This window comes from Pongo abelii, chromosome 20, assembly GCF_028885655.2.
Source record: "Pongo abelii isolate AG06213 chromosome 20, NHGRI_mPonAbe1-v2.0_pri, whole genome shotgun sequence".
Taxonomy (NCBI): Eukaryota; Metazoa; Chordata; class Mammalia; order Primates; family Hominidae; genus Pongo; species Pongo abelii.
The window spans coordinates 55,216,048-55,229,111 of record NC_072005.2 but is presented as its reverse complement, the minus strand read 5'-3'; the positions used below and the strand labels follow the sequence as shown (position 1 = coordinate 55,229,111).

General features: G+C 56.7%; 2 protein-coding genes and 2 pseudogenes across 3 annotated transcripts; 3 read left to right on the top strand and 1 right to left on the bottom strand.

Annotated features, from left to right (window-relative positions):
* Window positions 1–703: 703 nt before the first annotated feature.
* LOC112130198 (neurotrophin-4-like) lies at window positions 704–1,502 on the bottom strand (annotated as a pseudogene).
* A 515-nt stretch (window positions 1,503–2,017) lies between these two features.
* LOC103888647 (neurotrophin-4-like) lies at window positions 2,018–5,551 on the top strand (annotated as a pseudogene).
* A 1,102-nt stretch (window positions 5,552–6,653) lies between these two features.
* LOC100452818 (choriogonadotropin subunit beta 3) lies at window positions 6,654–8,004 on the top strand. Of its 2 annotated transcripts, XM_009232861.4 has the most exons (3): window positions 6,654–6,899; window positions 7,252–7,419; window positions 7,655–8,004. In XM_009232861.4, the coding sequence occupies exons 1-3, from the start codon at window positions 6,885–6,887 to the stop codon at window positions 7,967–7,969; spliced, it is 498 nt and encodes a 165-aa protein (XP_009231136.1). In that variant the 5' UTR covers window positions 6,654–6,884; the 3' UTR covers window positions 7,970–8,004. The 2 variants fall into 2 exon arrangements, with proteins under 2 accessions (XP_009231136.1, XP_054396881.1); XM_054540906.2 differs by having other exon boundaries at window positions 6,863–7,419.
* Window positions 8,005–10,164: 2,160 nt separating this feature from the next.
* Window positions 10,165–13,032, top strand: LOC103888646 (stabilizer of axonemal microtubules 3). The gene is made up of 5 exons (XM_054540902.2): window positions 10,165–10,376; window positions 10,642–10,842; window positions 10,941–11,102; window positions 11,751–11,878; window positions 12,413–13,032. The coding sequence occupies exons 1-5, from the start codon at window positions 10,221–10,223 to the stop codon at window positions 12,759–12,761; spliced, it is 996 nt and encodes a 331-aa protein (XP_054396877.2). The 5' UTR covers window positions 10,165–10,220; the 3' UTR covers window positions 12,762–13,032.
* The last annotated feature ends 32 nt before the right edge of the window (window positions 13,033–13,064 follow it).

Below are 13,064 nucleotides of genomic sequence, written 5' to 3'. Positions count from 1 at the left end.
GGGCTAGAAACCTGACTTGAGCTCCCCGCCCAGGGCTGAACTCTCCAGCGGGCTGAACTCTCCAGCATCCTGATCACTTCTCATTCAACCTTGCTTGTAGTCCACCTGTGATCGGTAGCTCATTGTCTCAAAACAGAATATTCTAAGCCAACCCCTGCCCGCTCTCACCAAGTAAGATTTCTCATTTGAACCCCAGCTCCCAGATACTTAAAGGCCTTCTGTAGACCATGTTCTCAAGGTCCCCTGGCCATCTGCTTGCATGTTCCAGTTTCTCTCCTCCCCCATCCATATCATGAAATGTGCCCTCCCACTCCCCAGGATGAGCAAGGTGGTGTCTTCTGTGTCTGAGCAGTCAGCAACTTAACACCAAAGGTCACCAATGATCAAACGCATGAGAGTTGATCCGAGGAGTTATGTATTAGGGCTAAGAAAGAGTAAACACCCAGTAAATAATGGCTATTATCATCATCATCATCATCATGATTACCCTCAAGTTCCCCCAGGAGAACTCCTATTCAACCTTCAAAACCCCATGTGGTTGCACCCATCCTGCAGAGATTGAGCTCAAATTCAGAGACTTGTGATTTTGTGATGATTTGATGAGTTCCCCAATTGGGATCCATAGAGCAGCTGGGCCAACCCTGAGGTCTCTCAGCATCCAGCTCTGTTCTTTTTCTGCCTGACCAGTTCCTGGGTATAAGTCTCAGGCCCAGCCAGTCCGGCTGAGGAGTGTGCAGACACAGGCAGTGCCAGTTTGAATCCATCGCCAGTCCACAGGGCCCTGGGCATCAGCGATCAATGCCCGCACATAGGACTGCTTGGCCTTGCACTCAGACACCCAGTGCCCCCGGTCCACAGCCCAGCGGCAGCCCCCTCCAACTACCCCATGGCCACTTTCCTCAGAGTTATCGGCCTGGAAGCAGGTGACAAAGAAGTGCTGGTGGAGGGAACTGCCGCCAGCTGCAGGCACCTCGCCCAACACCTCCACCTCGAGCACACCCAAGTCCACAGCGGTCCGGAGGTCTGTCACCCAGACACTGACTCCATCGCACATAGTCAGCTCACCCCGATGACTCCCTTGTGAAGTATCGCTCACCCCACGCTGGCTGCGGTTGGCTCCAGCGCCTGCTGACTCCCTAAAGGCCCCAGTCTCCAGCAGGAAGACCAGAGGGGGCCCGGCAGCGGCACCCCTAGACAGGACCACTCGGGGGAAAAGAAGGTCCCACTTTGGAGTAGGAAAAGGGCACAATGTCAAGGGTGGGGTTAGGACTCCATTGACACACTGGGGAGGAAGAAAATGAGGGGGATGCAGAGGGAGCCTGTGGGAGCGGGAGCATCTCTCAGAGCACATGGAGACAGGGAAAAGGAGGCTGGGATTAGAGAAGAGGATAAACACTTCAGTGGGGACAGAAGTTTGGAATCCCAGGGGAGGCTTGCCTGCCAGGATTATGGGGAAGCCCTTGCTCTAGAAGTTTGGAGGACTCCATATATAGGACTTGCATAATGCCCAACTTGTAGATTAATAATAAATATTCAACAACTACAGGTCAGTCACTGTGGCTCACACCTGTTATCCCAGCACTTTGGGAGGCTGAGGCGGGTGGATGACTTGAGGTCAGGAGTTCGAGAGCAGACTGGCCAACATTGTGAAACCACATCTCTACTGATAATACCAAAATTTGCCGGGCATGGTGCTGCGCTCCTGTAATCCCACCACTTTGGGAGGCCGAGGCGGGCGGATCGTCAGGTCAGGGGATGGAGGCCATCCTGGCTAACACGGTGAAAGCCCCTCTCTACTAAAAATACAAAAACTTATCTGGGCTTGGTCGCAGGCGCCTGTATTCCAAGCTACTTGGGAGGCTGAGGCAGGAGAATGGAGTGAACCTGGGAGGGGGAGCTTGCAGTGCGCCGAGATGGCGCCACTGAACTCCAGCCTGCACGACAGAGCAAAACTCTATCTCAAAAAAAAAAAAAAAAGAAAGAAAGAAAGAAAAAGAAAAGAGGGTGGAGATGGGGGATGACCTCCAGCTCAGGAGGTGTCCGGGGTCTCGCCTTCTGTGCGGAGAAGGAAGGCCACATGATCGGTGTGGCCCAGGGGGCAGGGCCTCAGCCTTCTAAGGCGAGCTCCCTCTTCCTCCCTCTGAGGTTGGCACTGGCAGTGCAGGTGGGGGCTTGGGGTCCTGAATGGGATGAATGGGCCGAGGGGGATGTCATCTCTTCCATTCTCCCTCATCCACTGCGTCTCCCTTCCCCTCCTCCCCCTCCCCTCCCTCCATCTGCCTCCCATCCCAGCCAGGAGCCAGCACCTGCTTAGAAAAGGGGCCTCTGGAAAGGGGGCGGGGCCTTGACTCTTGGGTACCCTGCACTTGAAGAGGAACTCTGGGAAGGGGTTGTTCAGGGATTTGGCCCCTTCCCCACCTGGCTGTATAACCTTCCTGTTCTTTTCTTCCCCTAGCCGGTTGCCCCTCCCTGTCCTGAGATGTCAGGAAAGAGGGGGCCACCTGCGTCCTCCACAGCAGCCCCCGAAGCCTGGGGTTCCCAGCCCCAGAGCTCGGAGGTGGAGGAGGTGCTACAGCTCTGGTGACCACTGGTTGTTTCCCAGTCTTCTCCACGCCACCCTTTCCCAGAACCACAGGCTTCCAGAATGTTGTAGGGAAACTGCAAAATCCACACCTCCAGCAGCCTCTCCCAGCGCCAGGTCAATTTCACACACAGGGAAACCGAAGCCTGCCTCAGAGGGGCAGGGTTTTACCTCCTTAGTGGCAGTTTTGAGGTGAATCGGGGTCTCCCTAGGATTCCAGGTTGTGGACTTTCTCTAAATTGTGGAAAGTGGCCAGGTGTGGTGGCTTGAGTCTGTAGTCCCAGCTACTCAGGAGGCACAGCAGGAGGATTGCTTGAGCCCCGGAGTTCAAGTGCAGTGGGGAAACATAGGGAGACCTCGTCTTAAAACAGTTTGTTTGGGGCCAGGCGTGGTGTCTCACGCCTATAATCCCAGCACTCTGGGAGGCCAGGGCAGGAGTATCACTGGAGGTTGGGAGTTTGAGACCAGTCTGACCAATGTCGTGAAACCGCATCTCTACTAAAACCACAAAAATTAGCTGGGCACGGGGGCAGGCGCTTGTAATTCCTGTTACTCAGAAGGCTGAGGCAGGAGAGTCACTTGAACCCAGGAGACAGGCATTACAGTGAGCCGGGATTGTGCCACTGTACTCCAGCCTGGCCAGACAGAGTAAGACTCTGTCTCAAAAAAAAAAAAAAAATTGGGCTGGGCGCATTGGCTCATGTCTGTAATCCCACCACTTTAGGAGGCCAAGGCGGGCAGATCACAAGGTCAGGAGTTCAAGACCATCCTGGCTAACACGGGGAAACCCCGTCTCTACTAAAAAATACAACAAATTAGCCAGGCCTGGTGGCGGGCGCCTGTAGTCCCTGCTACTTGGGAGGCTGAAGCAGGAGAGTGGTGTGAACCTGGGAGGCAGACATTGCAGTGAGCCGAGATCGCGCCACTGCAGTCCAGCCTGGGCAACAGAGTGAGACTCCGCCTCAAAAAAAAAATATTGATTGGAACATCCTCCAGGATGCAAGACTCTCGGTTCCTCAGAGTTCTACAGGAAGGATGGCAGAGTGCACTTGCCCAGAGGTGAAGTCCCATCTCTGCCATTTGTTGGCTGTGTCACCGGGCACAAATCATTAATTTCTCTGAGCCTGTATTTTACTATCTGTTGCTATTGAGTAATAGTAATTGAATATTTTCTATTTTTATTTTTATTTTATTTTAATTTATTATTATTATTTTTTTGAGACGGAGTCTCGCCCTGTCACCCAGGCTGGAGTGCAGTGGTGCACTCTCGGCTCACTGCACCTCTGCTTCCCCGGTTCAAGCAATTCTCCTGCCTCAGCCTCCGGAGTAGCTGGGACTACAGGCACGCACCACCACACCCAGCTAATTTTTGTATTTTTTTTAGTAGAGACAGGTTTTCACCATGTTGGCCAGGCTGGTCTCGAAGTCCTGACCTCAGGTGATGCACCCACCTCGGCCTCCCAAAGTGCTGGGATTGCAGGCGTGAGCCATTGCGCCTGGCCGAACATTTTTTATTTTATGATTATTATTATTATTTTTTTAAGACGGAGCTTTGTTTTTGTTGCCCAAGTTGAAATGCAATGGTGCGATCTTGGCTCACTGCAACCTCCGCCTCCTGGGATCAAGCGATTCTCCTGCCTCAGCCTCCCAAGCAGCTGGGATTATAGGCATACACCACCACACCTGAGGATATTTTGTATTTTTAGTAGAGATGGGGTTTCTCCATGTTGGTCAGGCTGGTCTGGAACTCCTCACCTCAGCTGATCCGCCCACTGCAGCCTCCAACAATGCTGGGATTACAAGTGTGAGCCGCCATGCCCGGTCGTATGTTTATTTTTATTTTTGTGAGACAGAGTCTCACTGTGTTGTCCAGTTGGAAGTGCAGTGGCACGATCTAGGCTCACTGCAATCTCGGCCTCCCGGGTTCAAGCGATTCTCCTGCCTCAGCCTCCCGAGTAGCTGAGATCACAGGCGTGCAGCATCATGCCTGGCTAATTTTGGTATTATCAGTAGAGATGTGGTTTCACAGTGTTGGCCAGGCTGCTCTCGAACTCCTGACCTCAAGTCATCCACCCGCCTCAGCCTCCCAAAGTGCTGGGATAACAGGTGTGAGCCACAGTGACTGACCTGTAGTTGTTGAATATTTATTATTAATCTACAAGTTGGGCGTTATGCAAGTCCTATATATGGAGTCCTCCAAACTTCCAGAGCAAGGGCTTCCCCATAATCCTGGCAGGCAAGCCTCCCCTGGGGTTCCAAACTTCTGTCCCCACTGAAGTGTTTATCCTCTTCTCTAATCCCAGCCTCCTTTTCCCTGTCTCCATGTGCTCTGAGAGATGCTCCGGCTCCCACAGGCTCCCTCTGCATCCCCCTCATTTTCTTCCTCCCCAGTGTGTCAATGGAGTCCTAACCCCACCCTCGACATTGTGCCCTTTTCCTACTCCAAAGTGGGACCTTCTTTTCCCCCGAGTGGTCCTGTCTAGGGGTGCCGCTGCCGGGCCCCCTCTGGTCTTCCTGCTGGAGACTGGGGCCTTTAGGGAGTCAGCAGGCGTTGGAGCCAACCGCAGCCAGCGTGGGGTGAGCGATACTTCACAAGGGAGTCATCGGGGTGAGCTGACTATGTGCGATGGAGTCAGTGTCTGGGTGACAGACCCCCGGACTGCTGTGGACTTGGGTGTGCTCGAGGTGGAGGTGTTGGGCGAGGTGCCTGCAGCTGGTGGCAGTTCCCTCCGCCAGCACTTCTTTGTCACCCGCTTCCAGGACGATAACTCTGAGGAAGGTGGCCCGGGGGTAGGTGGAGGGGGCTGCCGCCGGGCTGTGGACCGGGGGCACTGGGTGTCTGAGTGCAAGGCCAAGCAGTCCTATGTGCGGGCATTGATCGCTGATGCCCAGGGACCTGTGAACTGGCGATGGATTCAAATTGGCACTGCCTGTGTCTGCACACTCCTCAGCCAGACTGGCCGGGCCTGAGACTTATACCCAGGAACTGGTCAGGCAGAAAAAGAACAGAGCTGGATGTTGAGAGACCTCAGGGTTGGCCCAGTTGCTCTATGGACCCCAATTGGGGAACTCATTAAATCTTCACAAAATCACAAGTCTCTGAATTTGAGCTCAATCTCTGCAGGATGGGTGCTACCACATGGGGTTTTGAAGGTTGAATGGGAGTTCTCCCGGGGGAACTTGAGGGTAATCACGATGATGATGATGATGATAATAGCCATTATTTACTTAGTGTTTACTCTTTCTTGGCCCTAATACATAACTCCTCGGATCAACTCTCATGCATTTGATCATTGGTGACCTTTGGTGTTAAGTTGCTGACTGCTCAGTCACAGAGGACACCACCTGGCCCATCCTGGGGAGTGGGAGGGCACATTTCATGATATGGATGGGGGAGGAGAGAAACTGGAACATGCAAGCAGATGGCCAGGGGACCTTGAGAACATGGTCTACAGAAGGCCTTTAAGTATCTGGGAGCTGGGGTTCAAATGAGAAATCTTACTTGGTGAGAGCGGGCAGGGGTTGGCTTAGAATATTCTGTTTTGAGACAATGAGCTACCGATCACAGGTGGACTACAAGCAAGGTTGAATGAGAAGTGATCAGGATGCTGGAGAGTTCAGCCCGCTGGAGAGTTCAGCCCTGGGCGGGGAGCTCAAGTCAGGTTTCTAGCCCTCTTCCCTGTGCCAACCTATACCCTACACTGGGAAAGAAACAGACCTTAAAATTGTCCAGCTTGATGGCATCGCGGGGAAGGGACTAAGTCCAGATAATGTCCTCCGAGGCTGCGGCCCCGAGGGTAGGACACACCCCCTGCGGGCCTATTCAATAATCAGTTAAATCACCTGAAGCACACGCATTTCCGGGGACCGCTCCAGGCATCCTGGCTTGAGGGTAGGGTGGGCGGAGGTCCCTAAGGGAGAGGTGTGGCTCAGGCTGAAACCCTCGATGGGGGCACCTGGTTCAAGTGGCTTCCCTGGCAGCTCAGTCACAGGGAGACCCTCTCTCATTGGGCAGGAGCTAAGTCCGAAGCCGCGCCCCTCCTGGGAGGTTGGACTGTGGCGCAGGAAAGCTTCAAGTAGAGGAGCGTTGAGGCTCAGAGAAGTGAGTCTCTGAGGTCACTTCACCGTGGTCTCTGTCTCACCCTTGGCGCTGAACCACTGAGGGGAGAGGGCTGGGGCGCTCTGCTGAGGCACTCCTGCACCTCCCTGGCCTTGTCTACCTCTTGCCCCCCGAGGGGTTAGTGTCGAGATCATCCCAGCATCCTATCACCTCCTGGTTCACGAGGCAGGGGACGCACCAAGGATGGAGATGCTCCAGGTAAGACTGCAGGGCCCCTGGGCACCTTCCACCTCCCTCCAGGCCATCACTGGCATGAGAAGCGGCAGACCCGTGTGAGCGGTGGAAGGAGGCCTCTTTCTGGAGGGGCATGACCCCCAGTAAGCTTCAGGTGGGGCAGTTCCTGAGGGTGGGGATCTGAAATGTTGGGGTATCTCGGGTCCTCTGGGCTGTGGGGGGGGCTGTGAAAGTCAGGTGTCCGGGTGGTGGGTCCTGAATAGGAGATGCCGGGAAGGGTCTCTGGGTGTCTGTGGGTGGTGTACCCCGGGGGATGGGAAGGCCAGGGCTCAGGGCTGCGGTCTCAGACCCGGGTGAAGCAGTGTTCTTGTCCCAGGGGCTGCTGCTGTTGATGCTGCTGAGCATGGGCGGGACATGGGCATCCAAGGAGCCGCTTCGGCCACGGTGCCGCCCCATCAATGCCACCCTGGCTGTCGAGAAGGAGGGCTGCCCCGTGTGTGTCACCGTCAACACCACCATCTGTGCCGGCTACTGTCCCACCATGGTGAGCTGCCTGGGGCCGGGGCAGGTGCTGCCACCTCAGGGCCAGACCCACAGAGGCAGTGGGGGAGGAAGGGTGGTCTGCCTCTCTGGTCAGGGGCTGGGAAATGGGGTGTGGGAGGGCAGAAACAGAGGGCTTCCTGGACTCCTGAGTCTGACAGCTGTGGGGGCAGCTGGGGAGCTCAGCTGAAGCGCTGGCCCCAGGCACATGCTCATTCCCCCACTCAAACGGCTTCCAGACGCGCGTGCTGCAGTCGGTCCTGCCGCCCCTGCCTCAGGTGGTGTGCAACTACCGCGATGTGCGCTTCGAATACATCCGGCTCCCTGGCTGCCCGCGAGGCGTGAACCCCGTGGTCTCCTACGCCGTGGCTCTCAGCTGTCAATGTGCACTCTGCCGCCGCAGCACCACTGACTGCGGGGGTCCCAAGGACCACCCCTTGACCTGTGATGACCCCCGCTTCCAGGACCCCTCTTCCTCAAAGGCCCCTCCCCCCAGCCTTCCAAGTCCATCCCGACTCCCGGAGCCCTCAGGCACCCCGTTCCTCCCACAATAAAGGCTTCTCAATCCACACTCTGGAGGTGTCTTTCTGTGGGCTCAGGGCAACCACACACACACAGGGTGGGTCCAGCTTCCAAATCATTTCATACAGAGTCACATTATCAGAACTCTGGTAGAAAACAGGGTGGGGTCGGGGGATGACATCGCACCTTTACTCTACATTGGGAAAGAAACAGACCTTAAAATTTTCCAGCTTGATGGCCAGGTGCAATGGCTCATGCCTGTAATCCCAGCACTTTGAGAGGCCAAGACAGGCGAATCACCTGAGGTCAGGAGTTCAAGACCAGCCTGGTTAACATTGTGAAACCCCGTCTCTACTAAAATTACATAAAGAAATTAGCTGGGCGTGGAGGCGGATGCCTGTAATCCAAGCTACTCTGGAGGGTGAGGCAGGAGAATCGCTTGAATCCAGGAGGCAGAGGTTGCAGTGAGCGGAGACTGTGCCATTGCACTCCAGCCTGGGCAAAAAGAGGGAAAGTCAGTCTCAAAAAAAAAAAAAAAATTGTCCAGTTTGAGTGGGACATGAGGTTCTGACTAACTCGCCGGCCCCCTGGCTAGGATCAGGGGGTTACTGGTCATTGAGAGCCCTTGAGTAGGGTCAGCAAAATCCAACAGAAGGGCCCCAGAAGCCTGATTCGGGGAGGAAGGGTAAGTGGGATTGTGGGCCTGGCTGCAGAAGGCAGCCTCAGGTTTCTTTGTCTGAAGAATGGGCTCGTGGGATGAGATAATGAGGGTTGAGGAGGCAGAGGCCTAGATCAGAGGCTAATTTTTTTTTTTTAGAGATGGAGTCTTGTTCTGTTGCCCAGGCTGGAGTGCAGTGGCGTGATCTCAGCTCACTGCCACTTTCACCTCCTGAGTTCAAGTGATTCTCCTGCCTTAGTTGGGATTACAGGTGTGCGCCACCATGCCCGGCTAATTTTTATATTTTTCGATAGAGACAGGATTTTGCCATGTTGGCCAGGCTGGTCTCAAACTCCTAACCTCAAGTTATCTGCCTGCCTCTGCCTCTCATAGTGCTGGGATTACAGGAGTGAGTCATCGTGCCTGGTGACCAAAAGCTCTATATGGTGAAGAAATGACAAGGGAAGCCAGGGACAGACCACAGGAGTTCACAGTAGCCCTTCACCTATTATCCATCTCCCCACGTGTTGCCAACACACAGACAGACAGACAGACACACACACACACACACTCTTTCTCTTTCTCTCTGTCTGGGACAGACCACAGGACTTCACAATAGCCCTTTACCTATTACCCATCTCCCCACATGTGTTGCCAACACACAGACACACACACAGACACACACACACACACTCTCTCTCTCTCTCTCTCACTTTCTTTCCCCCCCCCTCTCTCTCAGGTCCAGCTTTGAGCAAAGGACATAGGCACGTCCTCCACCAATGTGTACAGACCAGGCCCCTGGGCGGGGTGGGGTATGGCTGCCTCCGTTTCTACATCTCCTTGTTACCATCTCTGATTTTGCTCTTTTTTGCCACCTTCCTCTCTGTCTGTAACTTCCGGTGGCTCTAGCCTCTGGGTGAGTACTAATAGCTCCGTTTCCAACGTGGTCTGTGTCTTCCTCCCTGTCTCTCTCCTCTCTTGTATTTCTTTCTCACTCATCAAAGCCCATCTTTTTCGCTATGGTCCGGTGCACTTCTCTGTGGGTCCCTCCCTCTTTCCACACCCTGCCTACCCGGGTGGAACTTTTCAAGCAAATCAAAGGCAGGCAGGATAGCCATGCTGGTGCTGATTACTTCAGCACGTGCGTGCGGGGAGGGTTAGGGAGCCCTGGGGATGTCTGGAAATCGTTACCCTGAGGTGGGCAGGCCCGGCAGAGGGAGGAAGCAGCCGGGAGCATTTGGGCCCTGGAAGAAAGGGGGGTGTTTCTCATGGATGTCCTGAGTTGCTGGGTGCAGTGCAGGGGTCTCTGTCTCTCTGTCTGGATCTCTGACACCTCCAGGTCCCTGCCCCTCTTTTTGGGTTTCTCTCTCCCCCACCCCCTGGGTCTCTGAAATTCTGAACTTCTCCTTCCCCTTCCGCCCTCCTCTCTTTAAGTCTCCATTCCCCCTCCTTGTGTTTCTTTGTAACCCTCTTGGGGTCCCTGTCTCTGGGTCTCTTTCTCGCTCCATCCATCCAGGGGCCTGCAGGCTCTTGATTGACTAGGTTCTGGGTGGGCGGGTTCTGTCACCTGGGGCAACAACCACAACAAGCCAGCTCCTGCTTGGCTACGGAGTGGGGGTGGAACCATGGCCAGTGGCACCCTGGCTCTGTGCTGTGGCCCCGCTTGCTGTCGTATCTCTGCAACCGAGGTACCTGGATCCAGGCCCAGCTGGCATCTCACCAGCAGCTACGTTGCCCACCGCATTATCCCACCCATACCCTTCACCCCGCCCACGGTGCAGGTGAGCAGACCCTAGGCTGCAGCCCTGCCGGGCCTGGGGACCCAGAAAGATGGGGGCTAAGTAAAGGGGATTGGGAGCTTGGACTCCTCTCTGAAGGAGGAGGGTCCTGGAGTTCTGAGTCTGAGAGAGGAGGCGCCAGGGAAGCTGAATGCCAGGGACTGCAGAGGAAAGGGCTGGGGGCCGACTGGAAGACGTCAGAGTTTGGGGTGGGGGGTGATAGGGACTCCTGAGTCTTTCTAGCTGATGTGCGGCGCCTTCTCTCCAGTCCACGGTCGCGGACCCTCTACCTCCGACTGCAAAGCAGGATTCTCGCATCTGGGCTTTCGACGAGGTCCTCAGCAGATGGGAGACAACCTCTGGCTCGGCCTACGTGCCCAAGACCCATGGCGGGCCCTGCGCCCAGCCCAGAGCCCCAGAGCCTGCAGACCCCACGCGGACTGTGGGAATCAAGGATTTAGGAGAAAAGGTAGTTTGGGGAGTGCCGGAGTCTGCAGGGGACAGGGCGGGGGACTGCATTTGAGTCCCCTGCTCCTTCACATGAGTCTCTGCGTCGCCTTTCCGCAGCTCAGACACCGCGGCTGGTGCCTCCCACTGACCACAAAGTACCAGAGCAGCGAGACGAGGGCGCAGTACACTGGCTCTCCCAGCGGGGACCCGCGCGCTCCGGAATACTTCGGCCCCCAGCCCCCACAACTCGCAGACCACCACCGCGGGGGGCCTTCCCAGGTGGCTGGGTGGAAGCCGGCGCTGGCGAGATGGGGCGGAGCTCCGGGAGCTTTGGGCGGGGCCAGAAGGAATCACGTCTTTGGGGCGTGGCTAAAGGGCCTGAGGCGGGATCTGGAGGTTAGAGGAGCCGGGGGAGGGGCTGGGCATTAGGCCAGGCCAGAAGGACCAGGGGCTACAAACTCACTTTCAGGGTTCCGAAGCTGCTGCGGAGCTCGACGGCGGGCTGTGGGTGGGGACGAGACTAGAATATTCTGAGACGGGGTCAGGTGGAAGTTGGGAGAGGTAACGTGGAGTTGCTGCCCAAGATGCAGCTCAGCTCCAGTGGCCACACCAAGACGGTTTAAGACCGGGAGCGGAACCAGGGAGGTTGTTTTTGGTGGCTGGGGGCTTGGGTTTGCGTTCCTTGACCAGCAGGAGGTACTTGGATTTAGGGAGGTGAGGCTGGGAAGGGTTCGGGTATGAGGAAGGAAGCTGAAGTTCCCTGGCGTGGGTGGCAGGAAGGGCTCTGACTCTGGGGCGGGGTGCGAGGGCCGTGGCCGTCATGGCTGTCGGGGCCGAAGGAGAGGGATTCTGAACTCGGGACCCAGGGCTTGGGATGGGGTATGAAATCTAGGTCTTGGGTATGCCTCCTCCCCCAATGTTGCTCAGGCTCTAATCGCCTGGACGCAGAACCCCGCGCTGTCTGGCCGGCCTTTCACAGTATCCGACCGGGGCGTCCTGGACCGCCGCCAGCTCTATCTAACCACCTCGGCGCGGGACTTTCGGTTCTATCCCAAGTAAGCCGGGCTCTCGCTCGGCACCGCCTCCTGCCTAGCCCCAGCCGTGGCCGGTGCACGCCGAGCCCCTGGGCTGGCTCCCATTCCCTGACCCGGTGGTTTCAGCCTCGACTCCTGTAGCAGCAAGAACCAAAGTTCAGGCCCCAGCCCCTCCCCCCTTTTTTTTTAAGCACCCAGGAGTCCTTAGTGTCACCTCTCAGGAACCGCGGTAGGGACAGGAAGCCTGCACAGCGGCTCGAGGGGATTCTGGATCTGAGGGCAGGGCCTCCTTCGGTACTTAAGCCCCCAGATACTCCTTCCCAAGGAAGCGAAAGTCCCCTTTTACTTCCCTAGGATGCGAAAGCTCAGTTTCCAGGACGTTAAGTACCTCGAGGACCCAGGAACGCAGGCTACGCGTGCCTGGTCGCGTCCTTCCTAAGGGGTCCTCGCCTGGAAATGCAGGAGTTTGAATGTGCAGACTCCTTAGATCCCGAGGTCTGAACCTCGTCCCCAAGGATCCAGCTGTATCCTCACCATCCTGCCCTGCTGCCACAGGACGGAGCTGTCCGGATACCCCCGCAAGGACTCCCTGACCTACTGGAGCTTCGAAGGGACGCCCCAGGTCTGGGGCCACGGCCCGCAGAGGCCGCCCCGACCACCGCGGGTCCGCGTGCCGCGCGTCAGCCCGGTGACCTCGGCCATGCCGCACCGGGGCGCCCTGTCTCTGGCTCAGGAGTCTTACATCCCCCTGCTGCACCCGCTCCGGCGGCTCGACCGCTTCTGCCCGCTGGAAGCGCCCTGGGGCGGCCCGCACTGGAAGCCCCTGCGGGGCATCCACAGCGTGCCGAAAGCCTACAGTACCGAGAACTTCAGCTATGGCAGCTCGAAGCCGGCGCTGGTGTGAGCCGGCCCGGCCAGCCCCACCCCAGACCCGCTCCCAGGGCCGCGCGGGCGAGCGGAGCTCCGGACCTCTGCTCACTAGGAGGGGTCCGGACCCAGCCTGAGTCGCACTCATTACGTCTATTGGCAACGTGGGGGCGGGACTAGCCCAGACACCCACTCAGCTGCGGCGTCGCGGAGAGGGGACTAAGTCCAGATAATGTCCCCGGTGGCTGTGGCCCCAGGGGCAAGACACGCACCCTGAGGGCGTATTAAATAATGAGTTAAATCACCTGAAGCACACGCATTTCCGGGGACGCTCCGGGCA

Coding starts and splice junctions, on each gene's coding strand:
- LOC103888646 (XM_054540902.2), top strand. CDS start 10,221: ATGGCCAGTGGCACCCTGGCTCTGTGCTGTGGCCCCGCTTGCTGTCGT. Junction 10,377..10,641: donor TCACCCCGCCCACGGTGCAG/GTGAGCAGACCC, acceptor CCTTCTCTCCAG/TCCACGGTCGCGGACCCTCT. Junction 11,879..12,412: donor GACTTTCGGTTCTATCCCAA/GTAAGCCGGGCT, acceptor CTGCTGCCACAG/GACGGAGCTGTCCGGATACC.
- LOC100452818 (XM_054540906.2), top strand. CDS start 7,189: ATGGGAAGGCCAGGGCTCAGGGCTGCGGTCTCAGACCCGGGTGAAGCA. Junction 7,420..7,654: donor CCGGCTACTGTCCCACCATG/GTGAGCTGCCTG, acceptor AACGGCTTCCAG/ACGCGCGTGCTGCAGTCGGT.